At 39.7% G+C, this 26,798-nt stretch overlaps 1 protein-coding gene across 1 annotated transcript in view; it reads left to right on the plus strand.

The window, feature by feature from the left end:
* Window positions 1-26,798, plus strand: part of LOC118403230 (non-homologous end-joining factor 1-like) — a 46,262-nt gene that overhangs the window by 10,599 nt on the left and 8,865 nt on the right. The window contains exons 2-6 of the mRNA XM_035801830.1: window positions 552-746; window positions 1,372-1,510; window positions 2,391-2,452; window positions 24,681-24,804; window positions 25,339-25,520. Of these exons, the coding sequence (XP_035657723.1) occupies window positions 552-746; window positions 1,372-1,510; window positions 2,391-2,452; window positions 24,681-24,804; window positions 25,339-25,520 (702 nt within the window). The remainder of the gene's footprint in view (window positions 1-551; window positions 747-1,371; window positions 1,511-2,390; window positions 2,453-24,680; window positions 24,805-25,338; window positions 25,521-26,798) is intronic.

Consider the following 26,798-nt stretch of genomic DNA (forward strand, 5'->3'; position numbering starts at 1 on the left):
GCCCCACATCGCATTTGTTGGGGCAAATCTTGAAATACATGAAAATTCTATGTAAATTTGGGGCTTTTCTTGCATACTGTACTAGTCAGAGATAATAGAATGGTAGACTGGAGTGAAATAAATAATTTCACTACGTAGTAACTGATCTACTGACTCAAACCTTTTATGTATGTTATTTTGCATGTTCTTCTATCACTGAAGATGTCTGATTTTCATATTTTATCAATTTATGAAATACAAAGCACTATGCATATGGAAAAAAACACAAGAAATCAAGATGAAAACTTATGTGCGATTGATTTTTTCATACAACCTTTTAACCCTTTTTGTGATTCTGCACTGAGTATATAATAAGAACATTGGTCATTGTATATGGCCAGCCTAACACTACAGCAGAACTGTACCCTTTTGAGGCATTAAGATAGTATCCTATCTCTTCTGTATAACACTTAGTTTTAAAAAATACCACACAACGTTTGTCAAATGTTGTATGCCAAATAATGAAATAACAAACCTATTTTTAAAAAATCCTTGCCTCTAAATCTTTTCAGACCCTGAACCCACGTTTTGAAGCCCCCCTCCCCACCATCCTGAGACTTCTGCAAGACAACACCGAGACCAAGAAGGATTCCACGGACTATACCATTCAGCACAAGGGGGAGGGGATGGTCTTGGTACTGGAGACCAAAGTTGGTGGGATCCGCTTCACGTGGGAGTTCCACTGTCAGCAAGCGCAGAAGGAGATGGTAAGAACAACTTTAATTGAGTGTAATCTTGAGGATACATTCACTGATTGCAGTTTTGATGGAAACTTTGTACTACATTAAATTTTATTCTTCATAATGTGATGACTTTGTGGTGAAAATTAGTCATTACAAAACCATGGCCTGAACATAATATGGCCGCGAATATTCTATCATGATGATGGTTAATCTGTTAAATATTGAAGAAACTATGAGTACATGGAGTAAGTGAGGCAATAATGGTCCTCATGACCTGTATGGTACCCTTTAAACAGTTGCATGTCATTACCTTTGCCAAGTAGGTTGTACGTTTTAGTTGCCATTTATCTGTATATCTGTGAATGGACAGCATAACTTGTGGATGGATCCTTATGATATTTGATAGGTGGGTAGGGGTTGGAAATTAAAGGTCAAGGTTGATACTGCTAATCATCATGATATTTGGTATGTTTCCTCACACACCTGTTACAGCTGCGAGACCAGCTACTGGAACCCCTGATGATGATGGTGGCCTTGATTAAACCTTGAAAAGATGAGATTTTTGGACCCTTAGCAGAGTGTTGCAGTACTGCAGCAGAACTTCCTGTTTTGCTATGTTGACTTCTGTTTCCTTACGCACCTGTTACAGCTGCGAGACCAGCTGCTGGAACCCCTGATGACCATGGTAGGTGAGCTGGGCAGGCGGGAGCACAGACTGGGGCAGCTGCTCAAGGCTAAGGACAGGGAAATCGAGGACTACAAGATGGGCGGGGCCACCGTCTCCAGAAGTAAGTTAGCCAGGCATTGTCATGCTTGAACCTAACCCTTCTTGTATAATATATCTGTATCTGTATCTATATAGCTTCTACAAACGCCCTATGGCATAACAGACCAGTTTTGCAGGCATGCAGCCCGGCAGCAGCTGCTTATATTGCACTAAACGACCCGTCACATAACTTATGCACATCTATCTACAGCGTTCCCTATAACTATCCAGAGAAGATGCCTTTCTTGTGCTTAGAGATAACAAATTCCACTCTATGATAGTTCTGGGAAAATACAAGTTTTAAACACGTCAATCCTACTAGGTTGGTAACTCTGGTACTTGAGAGCATGACTGTTTTTTTTTTGTACAATGTACAGTATTTTGCTGAAATGTCAGGAATGTTTGCATATTTATTTAAAACCCTGTAGTGTAAGAACAAAGTTTGCAGAGCTATATTATCCTGGCCTTTTGAACAAGTGCACAGCTGTTTGCAATTTAGTAAAGACTTGATAGGGGGCGCTTTTGAGCTGTGAAAGTTTCAGAGTGAAGTTGCTGCAGCAGGTGTCCTATGGGCAAACTTGTCATACAAATTTTAGAGAGGTTATGAAGCACAAACTGTCATTGAGATAGAAGTATAGATAGATAATGGCAAAAAATAGTGGAAGTCACTGAAACGTGGTGATGAAAATGAAGCTATAGCTTAAATCATCATGTGATAATTTTTGGTTGTTCCATGTATGCCATCTTTTCCAAACAGTTTCAAAAAAAAATCAAAAGTAACTACCCCAACTGATGTTTTATCATATATTCTAGACAGGTCTAGCCTCCGAGGTACATTTTTCAGAATTTGTCATCTTGTCTCTCGCAGTGTTGTAATATAATCTTTTTTTTTGCCTGAACAGAAAATCTACAGACAGAACGGTTTGATCCAACAACATTCCGCAAAGAGCAGCTGGTTTGTAAGGTGAGAGTTCAAAATTCTTACATTTGGATCACGGTGTTCAATGAAGTTCTCTTTTTTTTTAATTTTGCATACAGGTAATAAGATATGATGCATGTTAAATGCTTCTCATTAACTATAACAACCCGAAAAATGTTCCTGAAAATTCAATCATGCAAGAATTTGATTGCAACACTCAAGCAAGCTAGAGAACTTTCATTGATCTCTGGGTTCTGCTTCCTTTTTTTTCAACCAAGGAATTTGCTTGCCATGGCTTAGAAAGAATGTTTGTCGTCATTAGTGAAGTATTCAGCATATTCATCATATTGTGATAACAAACCTCATGGGGATCAGAGGTCGACTGGTTTACCATCCTCCCATGAAAAATGTCGTCACTTTCGTCTGACGCCCTTCGAGCACGAACAGGTTTCAAACTATTTTACCTATGACTTGAACTGTCAGTGTCCAACTTCTTCCAATTCAATTATCCTTCTAGGCAACCAATTTATTTTTAAAAACCATCAACATCCTTAATCTACAAGCCTTTGTCTCATATATATCATACTTTCATAGGTTTAGAGTACATTATAGCAAACAGGATGGATGAAATTGGAAAACATTGGTAAATGGGGGAAAATAGCTTTATCGTTAAAAACATAGCAAAAACGTAATGCAGCTTCTGTTTTTATTTCTTCTTCTTCACATCCAAATGTGTGAACTGCCGTACTGTATTCTCATTGTTCTCTGGTTTAATTTATTGTTTTCTGTGTTTCCAATGTCCTTTGAGTAAGTTGAAAATGAATAAGAAGAATAATTTATAATAAAACAAACAAACCACATGAGGGTCAGAGGTTGGCTGTTTTTCCATCCTCCCATGAAAGATGTCGTCACTTTCATCTGACACCCTTCGAGCACAAACAGGTTTCAAACTATTTTACCTATGACTTGAACTGTCGGTGTCCAGCTTCTTCCAATTTAGTTATCCTTCAAGGCAACCAATTTATTAAAAAAACTGTCAACATCCTCTTAATCTACAAGCCTTCATCACATATATACTTGTATATCATACTTTCATAGGTTTGGTTTTCCATCCTCCCATGAAATATGTCGTCACTTTTGCCTGACGCCCTTCGAGCGCGGACAGATCTCAAACTATTTCACCTATGTGCGCGGATCATGCCACTCGACCGCAGCACGTTGCCAAATGCTTCCGCTTCGCCATAACAAGTTTTGCGTTCCGCTACGCCGACGTCGGACAAACGCGCAGAAACGTCATCTGGCCTCCCGGGCCCCGTGGCGTGATGTTATGCCGTTGTCTAACGTAAACAGGCCCTGAGGTATGGGGCTGGAGCAGAGCTGATGAGTGATATATGTGAGAACTTGACCGGCCTAAGGTTTCCTCTGTCAGGTCACAGTTATGAACATACCTGTGGGGTGTCATCATGTATTGTGGTCAAATTATGGCTGACAGGCTGAATAAATGTTCCTAAACTGGAACTATGCGGCTCCAGATGTCATACTGAGGGATGACTGTGGCATGATAAATGTCAGTTAGCTCAGCTAACTCAGACAGAGGAATGAGTGCACTCTACTAACTACTATATTATGGTCATATACATGTACATGTAGTTTTACACAATGTACATTGTACCAGTAGTAAAATATAGGCTAGTTATACAACATCTGAAGATATGGCTTTGAGGATTTCTTTCTTTGAAGTTTCTCTTCCATTTTTCTATTCTTAAATCTTTTTCTTGCTAAGTCATCTTTTTTCTTTTTATATTTTAGTCCCTTGTTGCATTGTATTTTCTGAGTTTTTTTCTCCTTTTCTTCTGTTTCTTTCTTTCTCTCTTTTTTTTTACTTTTTTCTTTATACCCATTACATGTCCCGTTCTCATTTTTTGTTCATTTTAATGTCTACAAAATATTGATGTAGTTATTAATGCAGATTATACTGAGGGTAGGCAGTAAACCATAGATTTACAAATAGCTGGCTGTTGAAATCTTGTGCCCTTCATTTCATGGTCTTTACATCGTCAGTTCACACAGATAATTTTTGAAAGCTAGTGTATGTGTGTATGTATCTATGTCTGTGTGTATGTGCTAGCTAATTAATTGACTTCATTAGTTATGTTCCGAAAATGAACAACTAAGATATTAGAAAAATGTGAGATGTCACTTGCATGTCAATGTGTCAGAAACTATTAGCACTGGGGCCAGAACCTTGGACTTTTGGTATGCATGTCGCATAGTTTGAGGGAAAATTACTTGACACCTTTTGTTTCTCTTGATGGCGTAAATTCTTTCCCGTAGAAAGACGTGTGAGACAAGTTGGCGTCTGTACGGACAGGTTCACGGGTATGTCACCCCCTACCGCAGGGTCGGGGGTGTTTGGAAACGGTTCTCAAACTGCCAATGGCGAGGAAGAATCCCTCTTCTCCCGTGGAGGAGACCGTAACGTGGGAAATGCATTTTTTATGGCGTGGAGAAAGTAGGTGTTGAAAGACGACAGAGAAGACAGGTTTGCCATGAAGAAGAACAGTGCAATGCCTAATAAGGGCTCACTACACCACTTGTCTATAGCCTGCAAAGCAGTTAAGATGATGATGATGATGATAGCCTGCAGTTTGCATAAAGGCAAATATCCTGCATTTTTTTTAATATGTTGCCTTTCTATAGCCTCTACTGGTTTTCAAAATAATATTGTCAAAGCAAAATGACCAAAATAATTGAATCAAAGCTACATGAGGATGAAGCTTATGGAAACACACTTTCTGAGGCTGAGTGAGTCACAGCATGGCCGAGTCTTTGTAACCTGACTTGTGTAGATGACTTGTACATGTGCAAGCATACTTCAATTCCTTGTCTTTTCAAGACTCAGTTGTCTTGACCATGTGTACATTTCAAAAAGTGTTTGAAGAGTAACTCTGAGTCTGAAGGTAGCGTGCGTAGTCCAGTGGTTAGCAGCCCTGCCTCTGGAACTAGAAGCCGTGAGTTTTATTCCGGCTGTGCATGCATGCTACTGGAAAGGGTTGCAGTCCTTAGGATTAGGAATTTTAAGCTATGGTCTACTGTTTATTGTGCTTGTCAAAAAGAGCTAGGGGAATTTCATCCATTCAATGAACCTGTAAATACTGAACATAGCGTCTGTCTTCTCTGTTATGAACAGGGGAAGAAAAGCTCTTCGGTGAGCTAATCTTGATCGATACCTCGTTCACTTTCCACTGGAATATGTGTGCTTGGTATATGTATTGCTGGTTCACCTTTATCCGCAAGGTAACCTATATCCGTTGTTTTTAAAAACAGGGTATTTAGGGATGTCAAGTTGACGGATGGTAGTTTCAACCTTCAATTTTTAGAAAATATTGCAATTTGAAACCACCTTCCGTCGAATTGATAATCCTAAACACCCTGTTCTTACTTCAAAATACGATGGATATAGGTTACCCTGCGTATAAAGGTGAACTTAGTCTAGTGTTACAGTCTTAGCCTGCCTCCACCAATACGAACACCCCGGCAGTCAGGAGAAAACTGAGATCTTGTAGTTTACTCTTCAGTTTTATTGACACAACAAAAAGTGAAGTGACTTTCATATGGTCAAGTATAAACTACAAAGAGGGATCATAGCAAGAATAGATCTTAAAATTCTACTATCATCCAAACAATATAGGCTATGGGTTAAACTAGTCATTAAAGTAATCTTTTATGTGTTAACTTAGCATTATGAGAACTGTCAGATCTAAAGATATACTTAAATCTACTTCTGGTATCAAGTTTCTTACAATCTGTTGTATTTAGACACAAGAATGTAATTAACTTAACACGTAGGACATAATAATTAATATCTATTCAATTATTCAATTTATGACTACTGTAGTTACACTTAAGCTTAATTGACACTACAAAAAGTCAGTGACTTTCGTATGGTCAACTATAAACTACAAAGAGGGATCATAGTATGAATAAATCTTAATAAGATTCTACTATCATTCAAACATTAACAATATAGGCTATAAGTTAAACTAGTTATTATCTTTTCTAATTGCATTTATTAATAAGCAATCTTTTATGTATTCAACTATCTTAGAATTATGAGAACTGTCAGATCTAAAGATGTAAATCTACTTCTGGTATCAAGTTTCTTACAATCTGTTGTATTTAGACACAGGAATGTAATTAACTTAACACGTAGGACATAATATCTATTCAATTATTCAATTTATGATTTCTATAGTTACACTTAAGTTAAGCTTAATTGACACAACAAAAAGTCAGTGACTTTCGTATGGTCAACTATAAACTACAAAGAGGGATAGTAAGACTAAATCTTAAATATAATAAGATTCTAACTATGATCCAAACAATATAGGCTATGGGTTAAACTAGTTATTATCTTTCCTAATTGCAAAGCAATCTTTTATGTATTGACCTATCTTAGCATTATGAGAACTCAAGATATACATACTACTTAAATCTACTTCTGGTATCAAGTTTCTTACAATCCTTTGTATACAGAATGTAATTAACTTAACACGTATAATATCTATTCAATTATGCAAGGATTCTTAACTGAGTTACCACTTTATGAATTTCAAAGTTATTTATATTATTATAAAGGTATGTTTCTTGTCCAGTTTTTCATTTTGTTGAGAAAAGACAGTTTTGAATTACAGTATTTCTACCATATGTGCAACTTGTAGACGATGGCGATAAAAGGCACAGGTTTCATCTATATACGTCCAAAGCCATGGTAATTGAGAAACAATGGATTAATAAAGTCATGATCACCAGTACATGACAATACAGTGTTGCAATTGCATGCATTGTATAGTCCTCAGGTAAGTTTACCAAATGTGTGTGCTAGTTTTTTAATGAGTAAACTGTTGAATTTAAATTTAAGCATAAATTTAAGCGGAAAAGTTCCTAATTTTCCTCTTACACTGTCCTTAACAGATGACTTTAAAAGAACTCCAAGTAGAAATATTTGAAAACGTAACTCAGTTTTGTGTATTGATTTCTGGTATAACTATTAAGGGGATGTTTGTCATAGAATAGAAAGTCATCCTTTTCTAGACCAAATGCATACTTAGTATCTTAAACACATGCCTAAGTCTGAACTTCTTTCAAAATGAATGACATAAGTATGAGTTAGATCAGTGCAAGACTCTTTTGAATCAATACTGGAATGCTACTAGTATCTTCAATCAAAAGTTTCTTCAAAAAGGATAAAACAGTTTTTTTAAGGAAGACACAGGAATGTTTTTCAAAACAATGAGTTTCTGAGTTTTCGAGGTCAGGTCAAAGCATGTTAACTCAGATCCATACTAAAGGATAGGTTTTATAAAGTTGTCCAAAAGGTTCTAACCTAACTTTATTGAAATATTTTCTGATGTTATAAAAGTGATTTTGATTTGGATGTGGTTGTCATAGCTTTGGTTCTTAAAACCTTTCTGGCTGTTTCGAATTTGCCTGAGGACGTAAGAGGGATTAACAATACAACAGGAGAAACAAAAATCGTACTGGACTAAACACAAGTCAAGTGCAGATAACGACCTTCCATCATTGTCTGCATTCATAGTTTACATTATATCCATATTGTTAAAGGGCCAAGCTGTGTCTGATGAAATACAGGCTTTATCAGAGGTACTTGTATGCACTACGTCCTGTCCATAGGCCAGAACCATGCATATGCAAGAACTCAGGTAGAGAACTCTTTAGCGATATGCTCAGCCACCACCTGAAATTATAGAATGAAGAAGACTTCAGTCAAGACGTGCTGTAACAAGGTAAAGATATTGCATTGCTATTCACGAGATGTCTTGTCTAGGGCACATTATTGGAATGCGGAGCCCAACCCTCTCCTTTCACCACTTTTTACCGAAGTCAGGCACCATATTTTACACCTGGGTGGAGTGATGAAAGTCGTGTAAAGGGCACAAGATCAGTAGCATTAGCCTGGTATCCAACCGTATTATAGCTCCCGAGTCTCTTCTGTCCTCCCCGCAAATACTTATTTGCGAAGAGGACAGATGAGACTCGGGAGCTATAATACGGTTGGATACCAGGCTACAGTAGCATGACACACATGGCCCCACACAATATAACAGCAGACAAGAAACTTCTTTTGAAGCAAACCTTCAAGTCACTGAGTACACATTCTTCTCTACACATAATGCTAGTTGACTTTAGGACATAAGAGTTTTCTTTTACACATTAACCAGTTTTCCTCACCTGCTGACGTTTCGATGTCTGTCAGACAGAGCTTCTAATGTAGGTGACTAACATATAGCGGCGAGAAGCAGAATTCCAGTTAGAAGGTCTGAGGAAGATGTCTGACAGACATCAAAATGTCAGCAGGTGACGAAAACTGGTGTAAAATAAAACTCTTATGTCCTATGATCTACCAACCTGATGAAATTATTTTCAGAAGCTAGTTCACTTTTATCCGTGGGGTAACCTGTATCCGTTGTTTTTAAAAGCAGGGTATTTCGGGCTGATATGCCTTCAAAATGTGAGTTCCAACTGCTATATTTTCAAAATGTTACAATTTGAAACCAGCCTCCGTCGACCTGATATTCTAAATACGTTGTTTTTAAAAACAATGGATATAGGTTACCCCACGGATAAAGGTGAACTAGCGTTAATTGTCACGTTTGTACGAACATGAACTTTTCAAATGGCCTTGCTTTGAACAAGCCCGTTAAAGAAAAAGAAATTATATAGTCATTATAGACCTGTAGAGCTGCATAGAACTCTTCGGCTGAAGGCTTGATTTGGTCCGCAGGCAGTATAAAGCCGCATCGCCCAGTGTCGCGCAGCTCAATGGCGTAGGAGTATTTGATTCCCGCCTCATTGTAGGCCCAGTCAATGCTGTTTCCAGTAGCTATATCTGAAGTTAAGTATGATGTAATGAGTAGAGTAGAGTAGAGTTCACTATTTAGGCCGCTAAAATTAGATTGAATTAAATTAAATTAGAGTGCAGGTAAAATTTCTCTGGTGCAGGTAATTTCCAATTTAACCTGCACCAGTGCAGGTGTAATCTCTAAGCAGATCCTACAATGGCATAAGATAGTACCAAACTGGCCAAGGAGTGTAGTCAGCCAAGAGGTGTCCATTTGCCATGTAGACAAACACACTCCTAAGCCGGCTTCACTCCTCTGACAGCTTTTGATACTATCTTATGCTACCGTAGGATCTGCTTGGAGATTAGTGCAGGTGTGCAGAAAAAAGTATTTCAAGCCCTGACTTACAATATAGAACATGCTGTGTTTCTGCTTGTGGCAAGAAGCATAATTAACATCAAGAGCAGAATAATGGAAGAGTCAAGAAAATGACTTTTTAGTGGGTCAACAGTGCTCCAATTCAGGAGTAATTAAGGACTAAACCATGCCCGTAGCCAGGATTTTGCCTGGGGGGGGGGGTTCGTTTTACTCTTTGTCGGACCAACGAGCGCCAAAGGCGCGAGGCGAGCGCCGAAGGCGCGAGTTTCCTAGGGGGGTCCGGAACTGAAATTGAACTCTCTGAAATGGCATTTCCTGCGTTTTTGAGAGATTTTCACACAACTGCTTCAGACATTATTTTATTCGACGAAAACGAAAGATTGGGTACATCAGTTATGAAATGGCACGTCATCACGTCTCCGAACTTTTAACTGGCTCTGATACCCCATTCAATTTCTATACGACAACCGACACGTAACTTCGAAAACTGGATGCTTTACAACGCTCTTGTACTTGAAATGTTTTTCCTTTTAGAAATGGGTGAAACTACATCGTGCCAATCAGCAGGCTCTATCACTGTGTATACCTTTGTTGCACAAAAATTGTACAAGATAAAAAGTATGGCCTCAACATTTATTAATCAATTACAGTTCTAAAGCTTACATTGTGTATCTAACTTGTGTTGGCGCTGTCATCCACAGTCCGCCAAATAAGACTTCCGGGTGCCTTTTACCATAGCAACAGCCAGGCTTGACTTTTTTGTCAGCCACTTTCATTGCCACCCCCGTTAAACTCCAGCTCCGGCCCGCACGGTCCAGCTCCGGCCCGCTTTGAATCCAGCTCCGGCCCACACGTCCCAGCTACGGCCCGCACGGTCCAGCTCCGAGCTGGAATCAGTGCGGGCCGGAGCTGGACCGTGCGGGTAAGAGCTGGACCGTACGGGCCGGAGCTGAAGTTCAACGAGGGGGAAAGTTGTCTTTCTAACGCGTGCCGCGCCCCGCCTCGCGCGGGCCGGGTCTTTTACAAAACAGTAGCACGCCCCGGACTCTGGAAGAACTAACTGTAAACCGCAGGGTTCATCTTTACTCTATGACAATGTCTCGGAGCAATTTTTCTAGGATTCTAGACCCGTTGGAAATACAAATTAGTCCGCCTTTTAAAAGTATTGTGCATTGAAAAAACGGACCTTCGAGAAAAAAGCGGACTTTCGAGCCCGCGAGGGGGGTGCGTCCGCACCCCCCGAACCCCCCCCCCTGGCTACGGGAATGTAAACAAAGTGTAATAACATATTACAGAAGCAGTATATTTCATTAGTATGTTCAGTCCAGAATGAGGAGACTCTTTTTACACAACCATATGATTGCTTTATTCACATGCTGACGTTTTGATGACTGTTTGTCCTCAGGGCAATTCTGACTGGTTCACATTGTACTGCATCACGTAGGCGTTGCTTTCAGTTTCAGATGCGGTCACAAACGTAAAGTATAAGTGTACAAATGTACAGTGCTGCTTTATGAGAAATTTTACAATGCAGTCCCAAAGAAGTGTAATTAATATACAGAGGTGATGCAAGAGTTGGTGCCTGCACCTATGCTAGAGCCCATGGTGAGAGAGCTCAAATGAAAACAAGGCTTCAAACCATTGAAAAGTGTTTATTTGGCAGTTTTGGGATGGCAGCAGTAGGATATATGTTTTATACCAGTTGTATAAAATGACCTTTCTCCATCTCTGGGTATTTTGCACCCCATGAGATAGTGCAAGTATCGCTACATACTGTATATATATCTGTATCTATATATAGCCTGACTGTATATCCACCGTTCGGCATAACACACAAGCTTCGCAGGCACGCGGCGTGGCAGCAGTTGGTTATATTACACCGAATGACACGTCACACCTAACTTTTGCATACATGTATCTATCTGCAAGCGTTCTTTAAAACTACCCAGAGAAGATGCCCCTACTGTACTTGGTGATAACAAATTCCACTCTACGATAGTTCTGGGAAAGTACGAATTTTTGAACACATCAATCCTAGGTTGGTATTTAACTCTGAATACTGTTTTTTGTTCTTGATTTGAAATTAAGGGAGTCTGTTTGCAGACTTGCCATGTAGAAATCCTTGCAAGTGCATTAAAAAAATGCTATCTGATTTTAGTTGACAGAAAATGCTAGCAATTCAGGGTAAATTTTGTTGGTTGGAAGTTTTAATTCTTGAAATAATGACAAATTTCTTTCCTCCACTTAGCAAATATTGTAACAGTTGTGTTATCACCTCTACACCTAGTGCTGCAGCGTGAACCATTCAGTATTGCACTATGGAAGGTGACAGTCACCGAAACGTTGGTGTGTGAATAAAGCAATGGTTTTGTGAAAAGAGTCTCTTTATTCAGTGACGTACATTTGTACCAACCTGATGAAACTTATGATTCACTAAATTAATGTTCAGTCCATTACGGTACTTACAGAGGAGACCGGGGATAGATCCATGATCAAACTTGGTACCATGCACTGCCGCCAGGGCACTAACAGCCTTCTTAGCCAGAATTTGCTACAGACAGAGCGAAAGGACTTGTTAAAAATTATGGGCCTTTATTCAATTCGACAGCAATAATCAACCATGATTGTAAAGATTGAAGTAGATCTGAATTGAACACCTTTGATATTTGCAAGGCGAGGTATACTGCAGAACACTGCTAAAACCATCAAAAGATCACTAACTAGAGGACTTGTTATTCTGTATAGTATATACAACAGATGGAATTCGAAATGGATCAATTAAAACATTTTGTGCAAGTAGAATGTAGCAAACCAGATCGTCGTAGTCCTTTGGTACTTCACTGGTCCAACCGTACGGACTCATCCACAACTGGGAGTAGGAGTGCACAGCCAAGTACGCCTTGATGTTTTGGCCTTTGGCCTTGACCCATTCTGAAAGTGACTGTGTCTCGACCTCAGAAAAGGCCCTAGGACCGTGGTAGGTGTCTGCGCAGGGGTAGTTGCTGGAACCGCCCTCTTTTAGAGTGTAGGTCAAGAAGATTTTATTGATTGATTAGATTATGGAATGAAAATTTAGGAAATCTTTCAAAATGGTTGTAAACCAGCTAAACTTTAGTCATCTCTCTCTCTCTCTCTCTCTCTCTCTCTCACACACTCTCCCTCTCTCTCCCTCTCCCCCTCTCTCTCTCTCTCTCTCTCTCTCTCTCTCTCTCTCTCACCATTAAAATGGTCGCCCCAGTTGCGGTTCGCGTCCACTCCCTTACAAAGGCCCATTGAACTCGAGGACCGAGTTTTACGCCACATTCGGTCCTGCGGAAAGACGAAAAGTTGCTTGTCATCGACTTTCTAGATAAAACACATCAGATGAAACAAATTTAAAAAAAACTTAATAATTGTCAGTAGCACAGATAAACCTATAGCTTACATGATTCATTGTGTAATTGTATCCATCCGGGTTGGTGACGGGAACAAAGTAAAAGTCCACTTTGTTCATCAGTTCAGTGATGTGTTCCACCAAACCATAATCTTCCAGCAACTACAAGGGAAATACATTCGCTTTGTAACATTTTCAAACATGTACTCAATTAGTGTTCCGAACCATACAGACTAGTCGATGTCACAAAAACATTTGATACGCTTAATAATGCAATGTTTTCATCTCAATTGTAAATGTTCAAATCAATTTTTCTGAATCAGTGGAATCTGTACTTACGAACTTGATGTTGTAGAGCAGTGTTGCAGACACAATCCATTCCCGGGAGTGGATCTGTCCCTCCAGGAAAACGGCAACCTTGTTGGTACCAGGAGCTCCCACCTGATTGGGGATACAGGTTTTAAATTACTCTAAGGACTTAAAACTTCATTGATGAAAAAATTGAAAGCATCTAGAGTTTGTTTTTTAAATCATTCTTTTGTTAATGAAAAACATAATTTTACAGAAAGAAAATTATGGCAAACATACAAAAATAAAGACACACATGAGTAACAACAAAACTGAAACCTAAATTCCGAGAACAAAAGACTATGATCATAAAATCTCATGAGGACCCCTATTATTTTACAGAAAATAACAGAAATTAACTCGATAGGATGATAATTTTTTTTATGTACAACAGCTGGTGTGTTATGCCAAAGGGCGGTTATATAGATACAGATAGATACAGATGTAGTCTACCCCACTTCCCAATGTGGAAGTGGGTCATGTGGTATTACCCATTGAAATAATAATAAACTTCAAGGCAAAACGACAGACAAAATATTTTATGAGGACTGCGTTGGCTCTACCAAGAATCAGCTACAATGACAACAACAAGAAATGAGATTCTGAAGTACTCATGACCACAGCTGTAAGAAAGCAAAGTTGTGAAAGTGTGAAAACAACCGAATAGAGTACCCTAATTGCTTTGATATCCCGCCCCTCGTATGTGGAGCCGATATTGAAGAGAGTTGTCAGACTTGGGTACTCATGAGCGAAGTTCTGCAGCTGCCTTATGATCTGTGAGGAAAGGTTACCATGACAGATTAGCCGCGCAGTGTGAGGTCAAAATAACCTGCTGATTAAATGTCACTGAATAAAGAGACTTTTTTTACACAACCATTGTTTTATTCACACTGACGTGAACCGGGATGAGGGGGGATACAGACTCAGCCATGTGTGGGACATTATTCTTAAGAAGTAGATGAATTGTTACATCTTTTCACCGTTAATTGACTTGTTACATCTTTTCACCGTTAATTGACACCTGTTATTGATGTTTTACACTCCTTTGCGTTTGGGACCGCATTGTAAATGTTTTGCATAAATCTGTCTGTACATATGTAAATACTTTACGTTTTGTGACCGCATCTGAACAGTGAGCAGCGACACCTGTCCTGCAGTACAATGTGAACCAGTCAGAATTGCCCTGAGGAAGGTGACAGACGGTCACCGAAACGTCGTTGTGAATAAAGCAATGGTTGTGTAAAAAGAGTCTCAGTCTTTATTCAGTGACGTACCAACCTGATGAAACTATTCACGGATGATTAAATGTCAGTTAGATATACTTCAAGCCAGAAGGCTGCCAGTGAGTGAGGAATGGAAACCTTGAAAGTCATTACAGACTAAAGCAATCTCCAGTATGATATTCAAAGTCAAACAAAAACAAAATCAAAAACATATGTTGCCCCACATCAAACATTTTAATATATTAGCATGAAAGTTCATCTGTGTTGGTATAATATTACATTATGTTTTTTTATCATGAAACCCTGGCCTTATGTGTTGAATGTGAAGTTCTCCTCAAAAGTTAGCCAAAATAGCACAACTATGGTTGGAAAACTATAATAGATAAGGTTGACTATTGCTTTGTTGTATATGTTGTTTGGCAGGTTTATTGGTAGAGCTGTGGTCAATTATCATCAAGTCACACCATCATCATATACCGTAACAGTAGTAATACTCATGGAAAGTATGTGTTTCCAACTGTTCCTACCTCCTCATAGTTATTGTACTCATCGAAGATATCGCCTTTCAAAGTTGACGTTTGGTTGTTGATAAGTTGTTGAAGGTCGTCAATCATCACCTGGACAGTCATGTGAAAAAACAGAGGTCAATCTACATATAATTGGATGATATACAACTGCTACAGTACCAAATCTCGAAATAGCTCGAAGGAAGCCTGTGTGATACAACTTTCGAACTTGTGTGATACGGAAAGTTATCACCCGGTCCAGAACACCTGTATCAAACTTTTTCGCGTCACAGGTATGACATAATAGCTGTTACAGCATAATTTTATGAACAATGAAAGGTTTGTGATAAAAGTACAGTACTAACTGTAAATGCAGAAACTTTCGCGGTGATTTAATGTTCGCGGTAATTGATTACAGTGCATGGTGCTGCTGCGAAGTTAAAACTACCTTGAAAAGTTGTTTTTCCCCGCTACGGCAAAATTAAACCCCCGCGAACTTAAATGCATGTACAGTAAGCCCCCTACCGTGTACTGTATTCCAGTGTTGCCCAACAGTTTCTTCATGTGCGTGAGGAGGTCCTTGGGGACACGCACATCCACAGGGCGGGACAGACCACCTGGGCGCTTCCAGAAGTCCAGCTGAAATGTTACAAAGTTTGGTCATCATACCTCACATAAGAAGAAGACCTTTATCCTCCTACGCAGGGACATCCAACAGCGAGACCGCCTGTCTGGATGTACCCTGCTTTCTCAACCATCAGTTTTAGTTCCTGTGGATGTCCCCCCCAAACCAGCTGTCAGCCAATTAGAGAATAGGCCTTTCAAAAGAGGTCTCACATAAGGTCATAAATATTCAAGCAGGGCTGTCAGGAACTAAGAGTGACGGTTGAGAAAGCAGGGTACATCCAGACAGGCGGTCTCGCCGTTGAATGTCCCTGCGTAGGAGTATACTACACACTTGTAATGGATACAATGTGTGGTAACTTGTACATTCCAAAGATATTAACTACATGATTTGCTAATATCTAACAATTCTAAGGGACTAATCTATTTTATTAATGGTTAAAGTATAAACAATTGATTATATGCAGTCATATTGCTTATATCATAATGATAGATGGAATCACCTATCTTACACAAGTTAAAACATATTAATCAATGACCAAATGCGCGACTAACAAATAACAAATTGAAACAGGTCCATCTTCATTCCAATATGCTCATGGAGGAAACAAAGAAACAGCAGCAAGAATTCCAGAATTATGAGGAGTGTTAAAACTAAAGTGTGAGGTTGAACAGTCTCTGCCTTACGTTTTGTAAGCACCTACCCTGGCTTCTGTCATCTCCAGCTTCACCAGTTCCTGAAGTTGGTGCTCATCTTTAGGAAAAATTCGCAGGACTTGTTCTCTGAGATGATAAAGAAATGACTCTGAATCTGTTACAGTTATCACAAACTCTCCTTAATTATGCAGGTACTGTAAATGCAGTAACTTTTGCAATGGTTTAGATCTAGAGTTCGCGGTTTTCGCAATTGCCTCTTCATCGCGAACTTAAAACCACCGCGAACATTTTTCCATGGCAGTAAGAGACTACAGAGCATGGTGTTACCGCTAAATGTCCCTTTTCGCGCAACCACGAAATTAACTCCCTGGGAACTTAAATGCAATCCATTATATAGAATGATATTGTATACAATCATGTAGACAATGACTGGGGCCTTAACCTTAAAAGTTTGTAGCTGGCATGCAAAAAAAGGCGTGCGGGGAATATACTACATTATATTATACGGTTATTTCCAAAGGAAGTATTATATTTTATCTTAAAGTTTGAATTTATCCTTTAAGTTAATAAAATATGATGTATTATATCTTTCCATATAGGGAAGTAGTTATATTGGTAGAGAATAAATATGAAGAAATATGTATGTGTCACACAATATCAGACAATTCCGCACCAGGACAATTCCGCACCAGGACAATTCGGCCCCTGGGGGCCATAACTATATTTTTTTAGTCCAAAAAGAGCCAAAAGTCCCAAAATTAAACATTCCACAGTGGTGTATGCCAAAAATTTGAATGAAGGACGAAATTTACTGGCAAATAGGCCATGCAATTAAACGGCTTCTACTGTACATTGTACATGAAATATATACCCAAGGCATCCCTTTGCTGAATTTCAGCAGATCAGGTCATTTTGTTGTGATACCATTAGGCACAGGGACTAAAATAATACTTGTCCCACGCAACTTTATCCCCAAATTCAGGCCATTGGTTACAAGGGTATATGAGATAAAAAATATACGTTTTTTTGTATAAAATTTGTGAAAAATTCCAAACTTAGACATTTTTGAAGGTGGGTGTCCTACGGGCATATGCAAGGTGCTGCCAAATTGTTCCAGGCCAGGGGGCGAATCGTCCTGGCCCAGGGGTCGAATCATCCTGCAAGGTACCGAATTGGCCTGGTGCCTAAATTGTCCTGAATTTTTTTTTACCGTCACTTACCCATCAAAGCGCTTAATAGCTGAGGCCACAGTGATGGTAAACAAAAGCAGCAGAACCTTCATAGTGAAAGTACCTAAAAAACAAAATGATCAAGACACTGCAGGGACCACACCATCTCAATGTGAATGTTAACATGCAAAGTTTAAACACATTCTAAGGCCCATATGCTTTGAACAGAATGAGCTTATCATATAAAATATCATATCATATAAACTAGACATCAATGTTCCTTGTACGAAGGCTAAAACAAGAACGATTCCAATTATTCTATAATTGGGCTATATGCTACATAGAAACCAAAAATTATAAAACTGAACAGAACAGTTAAACACGAGGCAACAATTTGAAGCATCTGGTATTATTACGTAGCTGGTGTGTTACGCCGAAGGGCGGTTATACCGGCTATATAGATACAGATACAGATATATATAAACCAACGAAGGAGCGATGTATATCTGTTGGTCAGAATATGTCTTTTCTTGAGAAAGTCCAGAAACAAATGAAGGAGAAATTGAAGCTATGTTCTTTGCCTGTTGTGTGATAACTCTGACCAACCACGAAGCCTGAACCTAGCCCCTCCCGTGGGAATACCAAGATGGCTGTTTGAACAGTTCTGTCCTTGGAAGCGAGCAACAAGTGCCGAACAGTACACATGCCATAGTCTCATGTTTTTAGTCCTTGTGATGGGATGGATGGGCCAAAAACACATTACGGATTTGGTGCACCAATGTGCCAACATCTGCTTCTGATACATGCCATGAAGGATTCTTTAACTGCCACAATGTGTCAAGATGTGTCCCCATGATTCCGACATAAGTTGGACAACAACGTGTAGGATAGTCTGGCACTAAAAAAGCCTATGAGAACAGCCCATTTTTGTGACTGATTATCTTATAATTAGCCTGAACGCTAAGTGTCTTGCGAGCAGCAAGCGAGCAACAAGTTCCAAACAGTACACGTGCCATGGTCTCACATTTTTAGTCCATGTGATGGGAGTGGTTATGAAACAAAACTAGTCCAGAACAACAGCAACTAAATACACTGATATTCAAGGGGTCCCAGGGCCTCTACATGTGGCTTAATAATAAAATTATCAAAATGGCAAAAAAAAAACTTTACTATAAAGACTGGTCATGACCAGGCCTAAGGGAATCAGTAAAGAAAGTGTGGAAGCACTATGAACAGGTCCAGAAAAGCAGCAATTGGAACCATAGTATCAAGGTCACCCCGGGCCTGCACATGCCCTACTTAAAACAGACGTGAAAAAACATGAAGGCCAGAAAAATCCATGAAATATGGGTTTACCATTCCCTCACGGAATTTGTATGTATGCGAGACAGCTTCATCTTTACCACCATTATTGATTGTGACACTTAACATCACTCTCTAACTAAATACATTGTACAGAAGAGCAGCAACTTGCTTCACAGTTTTATTTAATGATTGTAGTCCGGGCCACATCATTTCCCATTATCTTCTTTAACAGTCTGAAACATCATACTCTTCAACTATGCCAGGCTACAGTAAATTCAAACATTTTAGAAATCCTCTCAGTCACAAGTACTGGCACAACGAGGTTGACCAAAACACACATCCGTCTATCAACATTGCCCACTATATCAACTGCAGCAAAAATATAACTGTCTGTCAACAGGACAGTATCTGAAACAGAGATGCTAAACATGAGGCAACAATTTTAAAGCAAAGGGTACATACCAAGGATTTTGTCTCTGTCCACAAAGTAGAGAAGAGGGTGCTTCTAGAAATATGTGTTGTCTTGATGAGAAAATCAAGAAACGAATGCAGGAAAAATTGACTGTGTCCTTTGCCTATCAGGTGATAACTCTGACCAACCACGAAGCCTGAACCTAGCCCCTCCCGTGGGAATACCAAGATGGCTGTTTGGACAGTTCTCCTTCTAAGTGGGCAACAAGTGCTGAACTGTACACGTTTCATGGTCTCACGTTTTTAGTTCATATGATGGGACTAAAAACAGTTCAAAACGTTCACTACTTCTTTAACTTTATATCCTACAATTGCAACGTTTTCAGCATTGCCCTCATCATTATGACGTTGAAGAAACAGGTACGATTGTAGTGAATCGGAATGGTTATGAAACTTTTACAAACTCATCTGGAACAACAGCAACTAAATAAACAGATATTCAAGGGGTCCCAGGGCCTGTACATGTGGCTTAATCTCAAAATGGCAAAAAACAGACTTATGTCATGACCAGGTCTGAGGGAATCAGTAAAGAAAGTGTGGAAGCACTATGAACAGGTCCAGAAAAGCAGCAATAGGAACCATAGTATCAAGGTCACCCTGGGCCTGCACATGCCCTACTTAAAACTGACGTGAAAAAACATGAAGGCCAGAAAAATCCATGAAATATGGGTTTACCATTCCCTCACGGAATTTGTATGTATGCGAGACAGCTTCATCTTTACCACCATTATTGATTGTGACACTTAACATCACTCTCTAACTAAATACATTGTACAGAAGAGCAGCAACTTGCTTCACAGTTTTATTTAATGATTGTAGTCCGGGCCACATCATTTCCCATTATCTTCTTTAACAGTCTGAAACATCATACCCACTCTTCAACTATGCCAGGCTACAGTAAATTGAAACATTTTAGAAATCCTCTCAGTCACAAGTACTGGCACAACGAGGTTGACCAAGACACACATCCGTCTATCAACATTGCCCACTATATCAACTGCAGCAAAAATATAACTGTCTGTCAACAGGACAGTATCTAAAACAGAGATGCTAAACATGAGGCAACAATTTTAAAGCAAAGGGTACATACCAAGGAGTTTGTCTCTGTCCACAAAGTAGATGAGAGGGTGCTTCTAGAAATATGTGTTGTCTTGAGAAAATCAAGAAACGAATGATTGATCCGAGAAATCGAAGCTATCTGTGTCCTTTGCCTGTCATGTGATAACTCTGGCCAACCACGAAGCCTGAACCTAGCTCCTCCCGTGGGAATACCAAGATGTCTGTTTGAACAGTTCTGTCGTTGGAAGCGAGCAACAAGTGCCGAACAGTACATGTTTCATGGTCTCACGTTTTTAGTCCATATGATGGGACTAAAAACAGTTCAAAACGTTCACTACTTCTGTTACTATATATCCTACAATTGCAACGTTTTCAGGATTGCCCTCACCGTCATGACATTGAAGAAACAGGTACGATTGTATTGACTCGGAATGGTTATGAAATACAAACTCATCCAGAACAACAGCATTACTAAATAAACAGATATTCAAGGGGTCCCAGGGCCTGTACATGTGGCTTAATCTCAAAATGGCAAAAAACAGACTTATGTCATGACCAGGTCTGAGGTAATCAGTAAAGAAAGTGTGGAAGCACCATCGTTACCACCACGCTGCTGTTATCAGTGGTGTCACACATCACACTATGAACAGGTCCAGAAAAGCAGCAATAGGAACCATAGTATCAAGGTCACCCCGGGCCTGCACATGCCCTACTTAAAACAGACGTGAAAAAACATGAAGGCCAGAAAAATCCATGAAATGCAGGTTTACCATTCCCTCACGGAATTTGTATGTAATGCGAGACAGCTTCATCTTTACCACCATTGTTGATTGTGACACTAATGACATCACACTCTAACCACCGGGTAAATACAATGTACAGAAAAGCAGCAACTTGCTTCTGACACAGTTTTTAATGATTGTAGTCCGGGCCACATCATTTCCAATTATCTTCTTTAACAGTCTGACACATCATACCCACTCTTCAACTATGCCAGGCTACAGTAAATTCAAACATTTTAGAAATCCTCTCAGTCACAAGTATACTGGCACAACGAGGTTGACCAAGACACACATCCGTCTATCAACATTGCCCACTATATCAACTGCAGCAAAAATATAACTGTCTGTCAACAGGACAGTATCTAAAACAGAGATGCTAAACATGAGGCAACAATTTTAAAGAAAAGGGTACATACCAAGGATTTTGTCTCTGTCCACAAAGTAGAGAAGACTGGGTGCTTCTTGAAATATGTGTTGTCTTGATGAGAAAATCAAGAAACGAATGCAGGAAAAATTGAAGCTATCTGTGTCCTTTGCCTATCAGGTGATAACTCTGACCAACCACGAAGCCTGAACCTAGCCCCTCCCGTGGGAATACCAAGATGGCTGTTTGGACAGTTCTGTCCTTCTAAGTGGGCAACAATTGCTGAACAGTACACGTGTCATGGTCTCACGTTTTTAGTCCATGTGATGGGACTAAAAACAGTTCAAAACGTTCACTACTTCTTTAACTATATATCCTACAATTGCAACGTTTTCAGCATTGCCCTCACCGTCATGACATTGAAGAAACAGGTACGATTGTATTGACTCGGAATGGTTATGAAATACAAACTCATCCAGAACAACAGCAACTAAATAAACAGATATTCAAGGGGTCCCAGGGCCTGTACATGTGGCTTAATCTCAAAATGGCAAAAAACAGACTTATGTCATGACCAGGTCTGAGGGAATCAGTAAAGAAAGTGTGGAGGCACCATCGTTACCACCACGCTGCTGTTATCAGTGGTGTCACACATCACACTATGAACAGGTCCAGAAAAGCAGCATTGGAACCATAGTATCAAGGTCACCCTGGGCCTGCACATGCCCTACTTAAAACTGACGTGAAAAAACATGAAGGCCAGAAAAATCCATGAAATATGGGTTTACCATTCCCTCACGGAATTTGTATGTATGCGAGACAGCTTCATCTTTACCACCATTATTGATTGTGACACTTAACATCACACTCTAACTAAATACATTGTACAGAAGAGCAGCAACTTGCTTCACAGTTTTATTTAATGATTGTAGTCCGGGCCACATCATTTCCCATTATCTTCTTTAACAGTCTGAAACATCATACTGATCTTCAACTATGCCAGGCTACAGTAAATTCAAACATTTTAGAAATCCTCTCAGTCACAAGTACTGGCACAACGAGGTTGACCAAGACACACATCCGTCTATCAACATTGCCCACTATATCAACTGCAGCAAAAATATAACTGTCTGTCAACAGGACAGTATCTGAAACAGAGATGCTAAACATGAGGCCACAATTTTAAAGCAAAGGGTACATACCAAGGAGTTTCTCTGTCCACAAAGTAGAGAAGACCGGGTGCTTCTAGAAATATGTGTTGTCTTGATGAGAAAATCAAGAAACGAATGCAGGAAAAATTGAAGCTATCTGTGTCCTTTGCCTATCAGGTGATAACTCTGACCAACCAGGAAGCCTGAACCTAGCCCCTCCCGTGGGAATACCAAGATGGCTGTTTGGACAGTTCTGTCCTTCTAAGTGGGCAACAATTGCTGAACAGTACACGTGTCATGGTCTCACGTTTTTAGTCCATATGATGGGACTAAAAACAGTATAAAATGTTGTGGACTACTTCTTCAACTATATATCCCACAATTGCAATGTTTTCAGCATTGCCCTCATCATTATGACATTGATGAAAGAGGTACGACCTAAAGTTCAGAACAAAGGCATGTGTCCATTTCTCAAAGTTATCCGAGATATCAACTGTACCAAAAAGTAAACTGAACAAAACATGAGGCTATAGCCTGAGAGACATCCGGGATAGTTTACTGCATGGGGCCTAGATAAGAGGATGTATATGCCCAAATTCTAGAACTTTGGGTTGGAATACCATGGTGTCTGCTTGGACAGATTTGACCATCCCACCTGTGTCAGAATTGCGCCACACAGTGGACAGGTGAAAAGACTGGAATGCATAGTGTTTATGATGACCTAATACAGTATGCATATTTAATGCAGAAGCTTCATATTTCTTAATATGTGGTAAATGCTCAAATGCATGGTAGGGACTTCATATTGGAGCTTGACAGACTCCATAGATTCTGAGCCATTTACCCCAACCACAAGGTCACATCAGGGCTGGACAAGTCCACTAGCCCTATTGTCACGGACAAGTGAAAATGCCAATCGGGCAAGCACATGTCCTACCCCACTTGCCTGATTGGGCAAGTTACATTTTTTTCCATTGAGTGAGATTTTGATATACTTGCTACTTTTTACAGTCATGGCATCAAGCATTGGTCAACAAGGAAAGTAGAGCCAATAACAAGAATTTCATCAATGGAAGTGAAAATACATAGGAAAATGTCATTAAAATTTCGGGCAACTGAAACGTTGGTTCGGGCAAGTAAATTTTTTATGTACTTGCCCGATAGGACAAGTGAATTTTAGAAAACTTATCCAACCCTGCACATAATGCCATGAAAAAGTAGGGCAGGACATACTCATCCCAGTTCTCCATCCCACTTTATCTTGAGACGTTCTCAAGTGTTGTTTCCTGTCTCCTAGGTTCCTAGATGTTCCCAAGATGTGTAGTGGACACTTAGACTGAAGGGGCCTAACTGTAGCCTTTGGAGAACCACTCCATTTTTTGTTACTTCTACATGTGGAATGCCCAAGGAATTTGTTTGGAAAGAGGAAATTCTGGTTACAGTAGTGGCTGGACAGGAGTTGTTGTAGTCAAGAAGTGTATTAAGCAGTGTTGGGTTTACATCTGAGTCAAATTTGCATATGATCCATGTGAGTTACTGACTTTGAACTGGTTTTCCAGTTAGATGTACTTGTATTGACACAAAGAAGAGTGATGGATGTTATTCAAAACGTCCAGAATGGCAGAAGTTAATCTCCAATTTTTATGAAGTTGGAGAGAATTGCCTTTAAATGAATGAGTTGGGTTTAGTTATAATGTTGCCTCAAGTCAGTCTATGACCTTAGCCATATTTGTTGATTGCTGAAAGGTGGAAACTAAAACTACAAAAAGTTATAAGAAAACCCCTTTTTCATTCAGTGGGATGATCCAAGCCTATTCCATTTTGCCTGTTTGGACCCAAGAATTTGATGAGCAGGTGGGTCAGGGTTGGCAGGAGGCCTTCAGCAGGGAGGCCGATACATCTATAAAAAAACTATAAAACCACAAAAAGTTATAAGAAAACCTCGTTTTCAAACAATGGAATAATCCAAGCCTATTCCATCTTGCTTGTGTTGGACCCAGGAATTTGATGAGCAGGTGGGGCAGGGTTGGCAGGAAGCCTTCAGCAGGGAGAACCAGGAGCTGTACAGGGAAGTGATGCTGACCCAGGCATGGTTCAACAGGGAGGAGGAGGAGGACGAGGAAGGTGAGGAACTTTTTAGAAAACTCTCACTCTTTCATCAGTTGTATTCACTAGTCTTTATCGCAAGGGTGCGTGTGAAGTATTGTAATTGGGCTTGTCTAGATCTGTGTGTGTGTGTGTGTGTATGTGTGTGTGTGTGTGTGTGTGCGCGTGCGTGCGTGCGTGAGTTTATGTATGTGTGTGTGTGTGTGTGAGCATGTGTGTGTCTGCATGCATGTGTGTGTCTGTTTGAGTGTGTGTTTCTGTGATTCCAGTACTATGCCATACATCCTCTGTCTGTCAGACTGGAACGTTGCAAGTAGCCCAGAGTCCAGCCTTGTTACTTTCAAATTGGTTGCCTTACACTCCAAAAGGCTGTTAACCTGCCAGGGTAGTGTTACCTTCAGTAGCGGACCAAAGCTAACAAGGCTGAACTCCAGGCTAAGTTGTACGGCAGTATCAGTACAAGTCTACCGTCTCTGACTGTTGTTTTAGAAAATGATTGGACAGTTTTCTTGCATCACCTTAAATTTGTATTTCTTAACACCATTTCTCTAGTGTCGGATGAGGACTCAAGTCTTCTTGGCGGTATGACTTCCCATCATGCAGCAGGAGCCACCAAGGGGTCACCATCCCGTGTCGATGAGCAGAGGTCACCGAGTGTGTCGCCTAGGAAACGACCTGCGGGGTCACCGCTGAAGGCAGGGGGGGCAGTTTCAACACCTGAAAAATCACAGAAGGTAAGAAGAGCAATTCACTTCTTCTTAGTTCTCAGGTAGTCTTTGGAATCAGAAAATAGTGTTTTTGATAATATCTTTTATAAGTTAAGCATAGTCATGAAGAAAAAAGACATTGCTAAGATAGACCAAGGAGGTTAACATTTTTTTAACCTCCTTGGATAGACTCTTGGTACCTGTGTTACCTATTCTGTGACTCCTCTAACCCGAGTGAACAGGGCAAGGACGTCATTGGTCGATGATAACATGACCTGACAGATCCAATGAAAAAGACTTCTTTTCTAGCATTAGTGGGACAGTAGTAAGCACAATGTCTGGCTGACGCCACATGACATGTAAAATCTATATCCACCTAACTTATAGAAAGTTCCAGGCAAACCTGCAAAAAGAAACCAAATACTTCACGGCTTTTCCCCATTTGTAAGGAAAGTAGTAATGATTTCTAAAAACAATTTTTGTCCAAAGACAGAGGATTACTAGTTACATATTTGACCTTTTGTACACAGAAAGGTCAGTAGTTGCAGTGAATCCCTTGAGCAAATTTCAGGGCTTTTTAAGATTTACCGATGCACAAAATAGGATTTACTCACTACAACTCCAGAATTTACTTAGGACTAGTCTGAACCCCGGAAGTATTTGTGTGCTAGATATGGAAAGAAGTTAACTTTCATTCAACCTCAGCAAAGTACTTGATGTTTTCAGTCAAAAAATTAAGCAAGAGGACAAGACAAAAACAGACTAGCCAAGAGGAATACTTAGATCTAACTGTAAATTATTCCATTCTATGAAAATGTTGCAGAATTTTCCCTGTAACTCTGTTCTCATGCCAATCTTTAAATTGAGCACAATTTGTTTTGAATGTGATAATCACCAACAGTTTATAAACATTTCCTTAAAGCTCTGGGTTCATGTTGATCTTACAATTTAACAGCGTCTTTTTTTTCAAATCCTAGAATGGACCAACTGAATTGTTGTTGCCAATCTAGAAAGGAGATGCCAAAAGCAGGATTTATAAAAGTCTTCAGGATATATAAATTACAAAAAGAAAGCTTTGTCGATTACTACCAAGAACACATCTGCAGATGAGCTTCCATGATAAGTTAATCTATCAGTTTAACATGACCTTTCGAAATCCTAGAACCAAGCAAGTTAATTGTTGTTGCCTTGGTACAATCTAGAAAGGAGATTCTGAGGCAGGATTTATAAAAGTCTTGAGGATATTTGTCTATCAGTGCAGCAAATGGATCGCACAGCGGACGGTAAACATAGTGGATAAACCGC

The sequence above is a fragment of the Branchiostoma floridae genome, chromosome 16, assembly GCF_000003815.2.
Source record: "Branchiostoma floridae strain S238N-H82 chromosome 16, Bfl_VNyyK, whole genome shotgun sequence".
In the NCBI taxonomy this organism is placed as follows: domain Eukaryota; kingdom Metazoa; phylum Chordata; class Leptocardii; order Amphioxiformes; family Branchiostomatidae; genus Branchiostoma; species Branchiostoma floridae.